Source organism: Lycorma delicatula, chromosome 1, assembly GCF_047948215.1.
Source record: "Lycorma delicatula isolate Av1 chromosome 1, ASM4794821v1, whole genome shotgun sequence".
Taxonomy (NCBI): domain Eukaryota; kingdom Metazoa; phylum Arthropoda; class Insecta; order Hemiptera; family Fulgoridae; genus Lycorma; species Lycorma delicatula.
In genome coordinates this window covers 251,472,900-251,487,665 of record NC_134455.1, presented here as the reverse complement: position 1 = coordinate 251,487,665, position 14,766 = coordinate 251,472,900, and the positions used below count along the sequence as shown (strand labels likewise).

Below are 14,766 nucleotides of genomic sequence, written 5' to 3'. Positions count from 1 at the left end.
GAGAGTACACACCTTGTATTTCACAGGATTTTCTATTGCAGTGCTTATGTTTTTAGGTTATAACAAGCAAATGGGCTACAGTAAACGGCTCACACTGAGACAGCTGGAAGCGCACTGATCCAGAGAGTATACCAATGTGTTAATTGTGGTGCCACTAACACTACTACTAGCGCTATGCTACAACAGACGTTACTTTCCAAACTGCTCTTGTATAATACAGCCTTTTGAAATCCAAGTTTTGTAAGGCAATTAGGTTTTTATTTGTCTTGCTTGATGAGAGAGATTCTTTGGGATCTGTTGTAGTATACTTGCTACTATTATATTATACTTGATATATTACTTAAAAACATACTAAACATAAATATAAAGAAGTAATAATTTAATCTAATAATTATCTCTTTGATAACATGGTTCCATTTAATTTCATTTTATTCCACCAGAGTTATGTATATTCCTTCAGTATACTAGTAGGACCGGGACAGTCATGACTGTTTTTAAATTTTAACTTGTGCATTAATTAACTTTGACTTAATGCATTAATTTTAACTCTTGATGATATGATTGGTTCCAAGTAGGCCAGAAGATCTAGAGAACGTATCAACATGCTGGTAAGGTGTATTATATATATTGTTAATTTATTTATGAAATTAATTCCATGACAGTAATTATTTTTGTTGTAATCATTATTATTTTCCTAGATCATATTAAAATATTCTGATTAATAATTATTTTTCAGAACTTGATAAATATTTAAAAAGAAAAGAGGAACTGGAATTTGTAGATATGAAGAAGAAACAAAAATTATATATACAGGCTGAAGCAAGAACAAAGTCTGTTCTAGGTAGTGGTGGAAAAATAAATAAAATGGCAAAATTGAATAGAAGACCTATATTAGAACTACCATCTGTTGATGGTGAGGTTTTTCTATTCCAGTTCATTGAATTTTATATTGTGTGTTTTTTCTGTTGGTTTCTAATTTTCTCTGAATACTGAAATATTTTTTATCGCCTGCATTGTATTTAAGAATATCCGTGAGAAAAAATGGGAATTTCACTATTATGACAGAATAGGTAGCATACTACAGATTGTGGATTTTCAGCTTTAGTTTGACTTGTAAAATTAGTATTGTCAAAGAAGTTTTCTCTTGAAGAAATAATGTGAAAATTTATAACTACTGATGCTAGTTTAGAGAGTAAATGATTAAGTAATTATTTTTACTATAATGTTTAATTCCTCTCCCTTTTAGCCAAATATATTTGCTTATACATTTGCTATGATATTTTGTTTGTGCATATCATTGTAAAGTGCAATATGAAAAAATGAAATAATGTGTAAAATGAATAAAATGTTAAATATTGATTTAAAACAAACTAAAATAAAAGAAAGTCTGGATAGTGGGTGCATACTTATATCAAAGCTACTGATCAAAGTAATAATGTACTATTTATTATTTACCATTCAACTGCATTACCCACTAGATCAAGCTCATGTTTTGCCAGAAAATGAATTTTATCCAACCAATAAGACAGAAATTTTCTTTAATTAATTTTAAACTAAAATAATCTGAATTAACTCCTTGTCTCTCACTGGTCACTATATTAATCACTGGTAATCAATTTTTCAATTTCAAATTTCTCATGAACCATTTAACATAGAAAAAAGATTTTTATATGGATTTAATCACAACGCCTTGAATTATGAGAAAATGCAATAAATATAACAGCCGTGTATAGTGAAGATATTTCACAAGGGATCAAACACACAGTACTTTTTTTTCACTGACGTCATTGTTTAAGTCTTATTTTGGCTTTTTTTTTTCTTTATTTGATTCTTATGTACATTAGCAGTTTGTTATCTTTTATATAATTGCTATGCAAATGTAAATTCAACAGGAACGAGTGAACGTGACTTTTATGAAAGGAAGCAATAATTTTAAATTATTTTTTTTTAAACCATACTTGTTCTTTATTCAAAATATTTTTATACATGTATCAAAAGAAAAACATTTATATATATATTGATATATATATATATATCAAAGTTAGATTTTGTACTGGTTCAATGACACAAACATATGCACGTATACTCCTTTACCTTAACCGATATCTCAATTTTTTTTAGTTACAATTTTCTGAAATGTAGAGTGTTTTTTTTTTATGTAATCAGTTTTTATCAGATACAAAAAATTTTACGTCAAATTAACCAGAAAAGTCGATAGTTTATATAAATATAAAAAAAACAAAGGTCACTGATCATTAAAAAAAATAAAAAAATAAAAAAAAATTGTAATTTTTTTTATAACATATTTGTGCGAGCGGCAACATAATCAAATAGTAACAAAAATTAATTTTTGTTAAACAATATAAATTTATAACGCATTGTTAACATAGCCTAATTTTTTTGGATGAAAAACAATTCAGTAATAGCGAGATAAACAAATGTTTACCGAAATCTCAATTCGTGCATGAAATAAAGCGGGAGGTTAAGGGTTAAACTAAAAAATAGTTAAGAATCATGAAGTTCCATTGAAAACACTGAAAGACAGTAGTTGATTCCTATTATCAACCTCTGGTTGTGGAGAAAAAAATTAATAACAGCTCATTTAAAATCATGGTATAGACTTGATATAAATCAAAAGATACATCTTGATTTTAGAATACACTACAAGCTAGCTAACCAGTGTGCTGAAAGCTTAAAAAAATAGTAAATTCTTTCTCTACTCCCAAGAACATACATACCAAGACCTCTCTATATTGACTCTGTTACTATTGACATTGTAGATTAAAAGAATTTTTAATGTTATATTCAATAATGTCCCAATAGCAAGCTGTTTTCAGAAAGTTATACTCCAACTTGGGAATACATACTTTTGAAATCAAAGGTGGTCATACTCAAGTACCAAATGAAAAGTTTCATACATGTAAATTTAAGGTTATGTAATTAATGTGTTACAGTGAATGTTAATAATCAAATCAAATTTAAAATTCCTTATACAAAGAAATTAAATTGAGCACAAAAAAATGAATGATGTTGGCATTAGATCATAAGCATAACCTACACTTTTAAGGTTATGACACAGATTGAAAGGTAATATTTTATATAATTGTAAAAAACAGATAAATGAATTTTATTTTGTGTATGTGTGTGCGCGCGCGCGCCTGCATGCATGCACGTGCACATCAATATTGTATGATCAAGATAAATTTTTAATTTATCATTTTTTTTTCAAAGTTAGTAAAATGGACCATATTTAGAAATCATTAAAGAATTTATGGGTAACATTTATTTTTTTTGGAGGAGATTTCATTGAAGTTGTAGTTTCTGCATCAAATTGTCTACATAGCTTAACTACTTTGACTGTACAAGAAACTAATAATACATCAAATTTACAAGTTTTAGTGTATAACATATTTTGTAACTTTCACTAATACTTCATGAACCTTAAATACAATAAATAACTAAATACTTTGAGATGTTTCTAAAATTGTGTAACTGCTAGAAGAGTCCAACCAACCTGCATTCAACTGTAAACTATTAGCAGAAGAGTATAGGTTCAGACCCTAAAATCACCTACACCACCCATCCCTTATGGGAGGGTGGCTCCTAATTACATGAGGGAGCATTTTATGGAAGAAAATCTTACAAGCAAATCATTCTCTCAGGTCCTGCCATCAAAAACTGACTTACCATGCTATTAACTATCCTGAAAATATCTTATACTAACTTAATTAGTGTAAGTATTGTCACCGAATGGCTTCGACGCCTCATAATTCATAACCTTCTAGTGGCCCTGAAAAGGGCTGTTTTTTGCATTAGCTCTGAGAAGAGCTGTTGGGTCCGGAAGCTGGTCTCTGGCAAAGTCGGGGAGTTGCAGATCATCTGTTGAAGTCTGACCAGGCTTTCCTTCAGCGGTAGTTGGGTGCCCACCACAGCGTGGCAGTAGTGGCTTCCAGAGCCCCGCAGTGTTGGGTCAGCGTCAGTTGTCCTTCGCTGGTGCTGCTGAGGTAGTTCTCTCTGAGCGATCCCACACTGGGCCAGCCAGGGCAGTTGAAGCCCATTGAGCTGGAACGGAGTGTTGATAAACTGTCAACACTTTATAGATATGATCACAGAATTAATTTTTTCTGAACATGCTCTTGTCTTCCATTTATCTTAAGAGAAGTAAAATCTTTTTTTCCAATCATCATTCGACTTACTTCCGCACTCTCATACAGATCAATTACTTTTTCTTCTGCTTCAAAATCTAAAGTTCTACCAAATTTAGGATCAGGACGTGACATGACACCTTTTTCTTTAATCAGGTATTTAGCTTTCCTTGCATTGTAGTCTGATACTCCAAATTCATTTTGAATGTCTTTTAATCTCCAGCTTTTAGGGAGCATTGTCAATATTTGCATCCTGTTGCTCGTATCATCTGTAGCATTAAATTTTTCCTTCAACTGGTTGGTAGTTTCACAGTCAGAGGAGAGAGGAATAGCATCTTGTTCAGAATCTGAATCCGTGTTCAATATTTTGCTTTTGAATACTACTGCTGCTTTCTTAAGCTTTTCCTGAGGGTATTTTCTCTCACATAGTTGTTTTTACTGAATAGCTGATTTATTTAAAACAATCAAACTTTTGTTCAGAGCATTTACAGCTTTATCTTTTTCTGAGGAACACAAAGGGTCTAATTGTTGAAATTCTTCATCAGAAATAGATTCTTCAGCATTATTTTTAGCAGATGCTTCTAGCTGTTTGCAGCAAGTATCACAAATTTTGTAATCTTCTTTAGAAAAAGTAAATGTTTGTAGCAAGTTATTGCTTACACTTCTCAGGTTTTTCTTTCAGGAATTATCACTTAACTTTTCAAATGGATTGCAACAGTAAATTTTACTTGAATTTGTAGAAGTAGATGGTTTCATGTTGGTCACTGTATTCTGGTCTAAGGCTGTGATGAATTAGTCATTAAACAAAACTTGTAGAGAAAGACAAGCTCAGTTACCAAAGAGTGACTGAAAAATCTGAAAAACATATTTTTTGCACACTTTATAGATATGATCAATCCTCTTGGGGAGTATACCACTGAAATTTCTGTTCCAAGAGAAGTTGTTGGACCCCCCCCCCCATCTCTCTCTCTCTCTCTCTCTCTCTCTCTCTCTCTCTCTCTCTCTCTCTCTCTCTCTCTCTCTCTCTCTCTCTCTCTCTCTCTCTCTCTCTCTCTCTCTCTCTCTCTCTCTCTCTCTCTCTCTCTCTCACTCACTCACTCACTCACTCATAGAAACTGAGAATTTATTCTTTTGTAATTACCCAAACTTTGCCTTTGGCAATTTTTTTACTTTTTTACGGGGTCCTGCACAAAAAACTGAATGACTGAAAAATCTGAAAAAGTATATTTTTGCATCACTTGAGTAGAGCCAAACCTGCACATTTTATTTGAATTGCTGGACATGAATCTAAGGAGTGCATTTATTTTCGTCTATGATGTGGATAATCCTAATGTATAATGTTTATTTTGAATTGTTTGAAAAATGGAGTTAAACATTTTATACATTGATACCTAGAATCTATTCATAAAAATTAATAACAAAGAAATATATAATTACATACTATTAATCTACTCGTTTAATTTCACTACTGAATTGTTTTTTTCTACGAAGGTGATGGAAATAAACACTGCCTGTATTAGATGCAGTTCAATCTGGCTGAACTGACAGTGTTCACCTAACATTCTGCATTCAGCACCCCTGCAATATATGACAAGCAACCACTAGTCCCTTAGGGACTATTTACTACCTGAAGGCACATTATAGGTTTCCTTGTAACACATTAATTGCAAATAAGGAATGTGACTAACAACATTCCAGGTAGTTAGTATGTTCTTACTTATATTTCCAGTTAATTAACTATGAAAACAAAAGTGAATTTACTTCATTAAAAGTTCTTTCTAATACAGTACACTTAAAAACATTATATATTGAGTTTACATCTCATGCCTTTTGGTTGTACACCAATTTTGAAAGGTAATACAGTTGAATTTGTACTTACACTGGAGAATGATCTAACTGCACATAATACACGTGTGTAAACATTAAATACTAAGAGTTGGATTCAGGATTTTTAAGTTTTTATTCAATGCTGTTAATTCCATTGGTTTAACAGAAAAAATGGGCGGAAAAGATCCAACTTGGTAACTGAATTGAAATATATGGGTTTAATGGAAATAAATTTAAAAGGAATAGATGGCATTAACCCATACAGTAATGTATTTCATTAAATAATAATTAAAAATATTATGTATTCAGCAGTGAGCCCTCTTTGTAGTTAATGTATGTGTATACATTAATTTTTTTTTAAATTAGTAGGATTTTATGGAAAAAAATTATGATTTTGCAATTTCACCAAGTAGATTGTTATGTAATAGGCGTAGAATTGTAGTATGATTGAAGTTGGTGTTTGTATAATAATGATTTGTTTTTTTTTTACAGATAATGTTAACAGTTTTAACTCATCAGGTCACTTAAAAAGGTACTTGAAGATATTATCAAAAAAGCCATCTTTTACAGATGCTGTTAAAAAACTGAAAGAATATATTCCACCTAATAGTAGCACATCTGTATCAAACTTTAAAGTAGTTGATCAAAACGTATTGCCTACATCAACAAAAATTAGCATTTCTAATGGATCTTCATTTAGACATGAAATGGAGCTCAAAATGTAACATTTGCTTACTTCACTTTGTTCATTGTTTAAGAATAAGTTGTGTTACTCATTTAAGATTTTATTAAAAGTGTCAGAAAGAGTGAAGTTCTTTGAAAAGCGCAATTTATAAAAATAGTATTATATTTAAAAACTTCTGAGATTAAAATATGGCTCTTCATTCATTACTTTATTTATAATTAGTTTATGTATAATTAGAAGGGTGAATCAAATTTAAATAGTAATTTTGCTATTCTATGCAGCAAGTAGGTCCAAGCTGAATGGCGGTGTGGGGGGGGGGTAATGTTTGGTGTTTTAGAGAGAGGGTGTTAGCTCATCTGCTTTGTTCTGTCATCAGTACAACCATGAGTGAACAAGAGGTTCTGTCGTCTGTTGCACAACATATAATCAAAAAGTTTTTAACTAATGAAGCGTTAAACCTTCAAAACTTTTTAACTCATTTAAAGGTACAGTTTGGGGATGCTACACTATTCCAGAACTGAGTGTATATGTGGGCCAGACAGTTTAAGGGTGGGCGAGAAAGTGTAGAAAACGAAAGTCTTGATCAATGCCCAAGGTCAAGTCTCACAGCTGACAACATCTGTGCTGTTCGAGAGCTTATCGAAGGTGATCAAACAAGTTCACTATTGAAGAAATCACATCAGAAGTGAGTATCAGCTACAGGAGTGCTCAATCCATTATTACAGACGATCTTGGCTTTAGAAAAATTAGTGCTGAATGGGTTCCAAGGTTGTTAACCGAAAATCAAAAACAGATCAGGTTGGAGATCTGTGAGAGGCTTCTGAATCAATTTTGGCAAGAAGGAGATAATTTTTTTGAGGTGCTTCATCACGTGTGATGAGAAATGGATCCTTCATTACTCTCCAAAGTCAAAAATAGCGAGTAAGAAGTGGTGAAGGAAGAATGAGGGCTACCCAGTGAAGGCCAAAACCCGTCTCAGCCGAAAAAGTTCTTGCAAAGATTTTTTTTTGACTCAAGGGTTGTCTTACTCATTGATTTTCTCCACAATCAATGGTGTTGTCTCCATGACAACGCCAGGCCGCACACTGCGATTTTGACACGGAATAAATAGGGAAAAATGCACTGGGAAACCCTCAACCACCCTCCCTACAGTCCAGATTTGTTCCCCTTTGACTATTTTTTGTTTGCACTCTTGAAAAAATCACTAGGAGGGAACGATTCGAAAACAATGAAGACATCAAGGAGCGCATGCATAATTAGTTGGCAACTCGTCCTCAAACCTTTTATGAACAAGGAATATTCAGGCTTCCAGTTCATTGGCAAAAATGAGTAGACTATGCAGGAAACTATATAGAGAAATGATGAAGGTATGAATTGTATATATTATTAATCAATAAATTTATTTAAAAAATTACCATTTATATTTGATTCACCCTTGTAAAATCCTCTTTTTTAAGTGTGGAACAAATTCTGTATCCTCTTTATTCTTTTTCAGTTCACGTAAGCTGATTTAGTTACTCAAATAGATTCATAAACCCCTTTTTTTTCAAATTCCTTTATTGCGTCTTATATTAACTGTGTATTCTTCATTCCAACAAGACTTAACTTCTCTTTCACCTATGGCATAGAAGATTGAAACTTATTTTTTTTTATACTCCTCATTGTCCTTTTACCTAATCTCGTATTCTTTACGTATCACATCCTGTGTTCCGTTGCAGTTATATGAAACTCAATTTCATGCAGTTGTGCCATCTTCTTGAGTAAAGTATACATTTTATGGACTTTATGTAAAATAGCAGGATTATATGATATTAATAGTAGATTATGTCACACTTTTATGTAATAAATAATTTAATGTGTTCATAATTAATGGAATTTAATTTATTAATGAACTCCAGTATACTACTTACCCATAACTGCATACCACCATTCACTGTTACTGGTTTTCATTGTTCAAAACAGTGCTTCATATCATCAGTTCCCAAACCCTATTAAGAGGTCTGCCATTTTTGTTTTCAGTTTTTTCTCATATTTAAGAAGTTAAAGAGTGATGTAGCTCTTCTAGCATGAATCCTGAGAAATTTTTGAAGATTTATCAGTAAAACTAATAGTAAGTACCAAACTAAGTTATCCAATAGTATCAAACCACAAAACAAATCTTTTTGTTAAATTCTTTTGATTTTTAAAATACAACTTTATTCCCAAATTTATATACATGTAAACACATGCATACTCATATTTGAAAAAAAATTTATTCACACTAATCGAAAGGAAAATAATTTTATCTGCATTTCTTAAATTTGTTTTATAGCAAATGAATGCAGCGAAGCAGTCTGCTAATACAGAGGCACATTCCAAAGGTTTCAATAAAACTCTCTTTCTTTCCTGACTTAGTTTATTTTTTAAATGAACTTTGCATTTCTTCAGTAAATTTTTTCTATACTTTTATTTTACCAGAGAATTATCTAATTGATAAGTGATTCACTGCCAAAAATGTGTTTGAATTTCTTACTGCATGTTGATCTCTTGTTACTCCTGTCACCAATTGCTTTCAAAGCTCTTTGATGTAATTCAAGTGATTTATTTCTGATCAAGATACTTGATTCCATTATGGACTTATATTAGTAATCATAAAAAAAATATGAACAAAAATCTGTTCTGTTATTTCTTTGTCTTTTGAAAAAGATATCAGCTCATGAGTTGGTCCAAATGATCATCCTTTTCTATTGTTTTAAATTGTGAAAAGTGTTTAGTTTTTAAATAAGTACAGTGCCTTGCTTAGTTATTAAAAATTTTACATCTTGTGTTTTAAATATAGCATGAGGATCTCTTTTGGTCCTATTTTTCATTACAGATCTACTAGCAAAGTCTTATTTTGCCTTAAGTAAAGATCTGGTTTGAGTAGAACTAAATATTCAACACAAGGCTTCAAACAATATTCAGTGTCTTGATGTTGTTTACAATGTTCCTTCTGAACCAATACCTGTTTCTGCATTATAAATGAACGTAGTTTTGGCATCAGTCAAGATGAGTTATTGTATTTATATTTCATGTTTACTCAAAATCCAGCCAGCTATGAAAACGACAAGATTCCTTCAATCTGTTAGAACTGATAGGTACAAGCTTCATTTTAAATTTCTCAAGAATAATATAAAAAAAATTGATCAAATTATATTAAAGGATCATGATCATCCATTTCCCGAGGAACCCATAAAGAAATATAATTTGTATATAATAGAAAATATTGACAAAAATCTATTGCGTAACATCATTTCACCTACAAATGAAACCAAAATTAAATCATTAGACAAGTCTCAGTTTTTTTCTTTTTTAGTAAGCAAATATACAGAAAAGAAAAATGATAAGATCATTTTCAAGGTATATTCATAAAGTAAAAGCCGTCGGCTTATATTTAAATATTAGCGAGTCTAATAAATAGATGGCCCTGCATGCGTGAAACACAGTTTCACGCATGCAGGGCCATCTATTGGCTGTTTACAAAGCCACTGCAGTTGTTTTGATTCAGCAGTAATTTGCAATGTCCGCGACAATCATTTCTCCTGCCAGTTATGAAATGCACACTGTGATTCAGTTTTTGTGTGCAAAAGGATCTTCAGCTGCTGAAATTCATCAGGAGCTGTGCCTAGTGTATGAACCTACAATAACAAGCGAAGGAAAGATTAGACAATGGTGTCAAAACTTTTAAAAATGCTTGAATACTGGGCAGGCCCAGTATTCAAACTGACAAAATTGTTGAAAAAGTGAACCAAAAACTGCGATGTGATTGGCGATTAATGATTTAGGGCTCTGGCTGATGAATTTCCACATGTTTGGTGCACTTCTATATACACGATTGTCACAGAAAAGCTTGGATATCATAAATTGTGTCCAAGGTGTGTACCAAAAATACCACCGACCAACACAAAGAGCAAAAAATTTACATTGGATGAGCATTTTTGGACCGCTGTTGACAAGATGGAGATGATTTGTTTTTCCACATTGTTACAGGAAAACAGACATGGATATCTTACACCAATGCAGAATTGAAACAACAGTCAGTGCAGTGGCACCATTCAAGTTCCCCAAAAGTTTAAGCAATCTCCATACTGGAGTCAAAATTGTTGGCTACCATTTTTTGGGACGAAAAGGACATCATTTTGGATGATTTCATGAAACGTGGATTAACAATTGCAGCTGACGTGTACTGCAAAATGCTCACCAAACTGAGATGTGCGATCCAAAATTAACGATGTGGGAAACTGTCGTTCGGCGTAATCCTCCGTCACAACAATGCGCATCCTCACATTGCTGCCTTAACCAAGGAGAAGATTTAAGATTTTCATTGGGAACTTTTTAACCACCTATAGTTCCAACCTTGTACCCAACGACTACTTCCTCTTCTTATATTTGAAAAAGTGGCTTGGTGGACAACGGTTTGAAAACAACCAGGAACTCAAGACTGCCATTGTCAACTGGTTCAATTTCCAGTTGGCGAACTTCTATGCAGAGGAATTAAAGAAACTGCTATAGTGTTATGAAAAGTGCTTAGAATTGAATGGAAATTATCTGGAAAAGTGAAGTAGATATGTAGTAAACTAAAACTCAAGTAAAAACTTTTCTCACAAGTTTAATTTTTTTTAATGATCAAACAGCCCTTACTTTATGAATATGCCTTGTAGTACCACAATGGACAAGCTGTTCCATGAGAATTTGCTTTTAGTTTATTTTTCTGTCTAAGCAATTGAATTTGTGCTTAATGAATTTTGCTTGGCGTAACCTCATGTTCATTATCAGATGGTTTTAAAAAGATTCTGAAAATCTTTTTAAAACCATCAGATTTCAGAACTTATACATTATTAAAGCCAGGTGACTAAAAGGAAACATTCCCAATACATTATAAATTTAACAAAATACAAGGACGAAATCAACTTCCATAAAAATCTGCTAGTTGATAGTGGTAGTCTTGTATAATACACCCATAGGATCCATTTGTCTCAATGAGTTTTCTTCATTTTATGAATGAAATAAAAAAATTAAAGCATAAATTAAATTCTGAACTTACTTCAAAAGTTTACATATTTACACTTTTACAAAAGATGTCCAAAGTTTTCATAATGAGAGTCACTTGATGCAAAATGTTGTTAATATTTATTGAATGTTCAATTTCAATTCATTGATAATATTAGGATTTGATTCATAAACTCTATTTTTCAAATATCCCAAAAGAAAAAATACTACTAGACAAATCTAGGGAACTCAGAGGCTACTGAGGTGTGCTGGCTGTTTGTTCTTCTGTAAAAGCAGCATGAACACGTGCTAGCGAATCATTTGTATGACACATTCCTCCATCATGTTGGAAGAAGCCATACTTTTTTTTATGACCTGTTAACTGAGCATAGTATTCTTCAAAAGTTTTATGGTACATTTCTGCAGTGAGAGTGGACAAAAAATATTACCCTGCTGTGCAATTATTAGAAACACCTCATCATACACCAATTTTCTCATCTTGAATTGGATGCTCAAACAATTTGTAAGGATTTTTAAAAATCCGATACCTAATGTTATACGAATTAACAAACCCAGTTAAATTGAACCTTGCCTCATCTAACATAAAATACAGTATCAGGAACAGTGTTTTTGGGAAGTTACATTACTTAAATGTTTTGATTTATATGCTATCATAATATATGTACAGTTGTTATGATATGGTTTAAAATTTAAGTAGTGAAGAATTGTATGGCAAGATGTGTATTTTACACCACTTTGTTGTGATAACTTATATGCAGATTTTTTTCAGACTTGCAGAATTTCTTTGAATATCAGCTTTAGCCTCTGGAGTTCTAAGAAAGTTGACCATTTCATTTTCATTTGAAATTGATCCAATTGTATGCCACCAATCTTCAACCAAATTGTTTTTGCTACTCTTTGCTGGGATACTGGTATTTGGAAATTTTTCTGAAAATTGTTGACAGATTTCTTGAAAGGATCCAGAGCACACATAAGCTTTCACTATAGCAATCCTTTCTTGATTGAATAAAGAATTTAAGAAAAAACCAACAGCAGTAACATGTACAACTAATAGTGATGCTAGTAGCAGCGCTGTGAAAGGTGACGCCCAAATAACTACAGTTTGGGCCAGCTCAGTTCAGTTTTGAGTTTCTAACTCTTGTATGCATATGTGTGTGTGTGTGTGTGTGTGTGTGTGTGTGTGTGTGTGTGTGTGTGTGTGTGTGTGTGTGTGTGTGCGTGTGTGTGTGTGTGTGTGTGTGTGTGTGAGTGAGAAAGAGACTTTTTAATTAATTAAATTTATTTTTAAAATCTTAATTAAATTTATTTCTAATACTGCCTGAATGTAAATTAGATGGCTAAGCAGGACAAACTACTCCCATTTCAAAGTCAGAACTTCATAATAGGTCCTGTGTTGTATTGCTTATTATGTGTTTAGATGATTGTTGTGTAAGTGCTCCACTTACAAATATAATTCACATTACTCATACAGCAAGCATTCTAAAATTTAAATAGTTACACCTCATAAAAAGCATCTGATGTGTGACAAACTTCAGTTTACAAATACTAAAGCTCTGTGAATATCTTCATTACCTCTGTGAACTATTTTTGGAATATGTTAAACATTTAAAAGCCTTTCACTGAAGAATTTTAGTGCATTTTTAAAAAAAATATAGTATAAAATACTTTGTAACTTTAGCTAGTAGTGTTATATAATATCATTTAAGGAACTACACTTAACAAAATTTAACATTGCAGGTCAGGATGGTTAAAAGATTCTTCTGGAAACTGGATGAAAGATCCTGATGCAGAGTTTGACAGTGATGAAGGAGATGGTCCTCCTCCTTCAGCAAGCTTTGTTACTTGAATTTGTTTTATAGTTCATTATTAAACATTGTATGAAATTGAAATGTTTGTTATTAAATAACTTTTTTTTTCTAATGTTTGGTAATTATTTTCCCCTCTTTTTTTATTTTCATCTTCATTAACTAAGTAGAACTTTTTCAGAGAATATAATAATTACTTAGTATTATCAGTTTTTCATTCATCATGATGTGCTGGTATTCCTAGTTTTTTCTGAATGAGGTTTTGTAGGTGATTTATTCACAGTTAAGAAATATAAATGTTCAATGTACCAAATCGAATATTTCTATTATTGAAATGATTGCCATACCTTTTACTCTGTCTGCATCATCAGAAATTAATATTGCAGTTATGGATTCTGTAAATTTATAGTTATGTACAACAAATCTTTGTTCTTTGGAAATTCAACAGTATATCTTAGTTTATTAGTCCAGTGTTTGACAGGATAAAAATAGAGTATTACCTCAGAATTCTTTCAGACAGCATCGATTTTCATGAAAACTTGTAATTAAGCTTATCTAACCCTCTACTTCAAAGTTATGTGTTCCTGATGTGTGCTTTTTGTTTTTTGGGGGTGAAAACTACCCCTTGTTAAAAATATTCAAAAACCATTGATTTAAACGTTTCATAGATTAAAATCATGTTTCAATATGTAGAATAAACATTCTTTTACGTTGTGGAATTTATGATGTTTTACTATGTTTCAACCCTTAGAAATCACCCCGTTATGATGAAATTAAAAAAAAATTAGTTTTTAGCTGTTTGGAATGTTTTAATGGTGTATTTATAATGAATTAAAATTCTATTACTGTTTATAACATAATTTATGATTTATTGCAATGTTTCAACCCTTAATAACCACCCCCTTATGAAAAAATTTGTTAAAATTATACATGTAAGTGTTTTGTAGCTCAAAATCATTTAAATGTGTAGAATAGACATTGTTCCATATTCTGAAACATAATTTATGATGTGTTATAACGTTGCAACCCTTAGAACCCGCCCTAATGATGAAAAAAAAAATTAGTTTTCAAAAGCTAAAAATGTTTTAATGGTGCATTTATAATGAATTATAAACTTTTTACAGTTGTTAATGTAATTTATAGTTTATTGCAACATCTCAAATGTCCAGTTTGATATACTTACATTTTTATTAATAAAAAGAAAAGACTACCTTTTTTTTTTATTTAAAAAAAATAACTTTTTTTATTAAAAAAAGAATAACTAATTCAAAAGTTT

At 31.5% G+C, this 14,766-nt stretch overlaps 1 protein-coding gene across 2 annotated transcripts in view; it reads left to right on the top strand.

Annotated features, from left to right (window-relative positions):
- The window catches only part of LOC142330361 (sodium channel modifier 1-like), a 33,578-nt gene extending 19,973 nt beyond the window's left edge, over positions 1-13,605 (top strand). For both annotated transcript variants that reach the window (XM_075375590.1, XM_075375596.1), the window contains exons 4-6: positions 737-913; positions 6,465-6,693; positions 13,423-13,605. In XM_075375590.1, coding sequence (XP_075231705.1) covers positions 737-913; positions 6,465-6,693; positions 13,423-13,531 — 515 coding nt within the window. In that variant the 3' untranslated portion in view covers positions 13,532-13,605. The remainder of the gene's footprint in view (positions 1-736; positions 914-6,464; positions 6,694-13,422) is intronic.
- Positions 13,606-14,766: the final 1,161 nt, after the last annotated feature.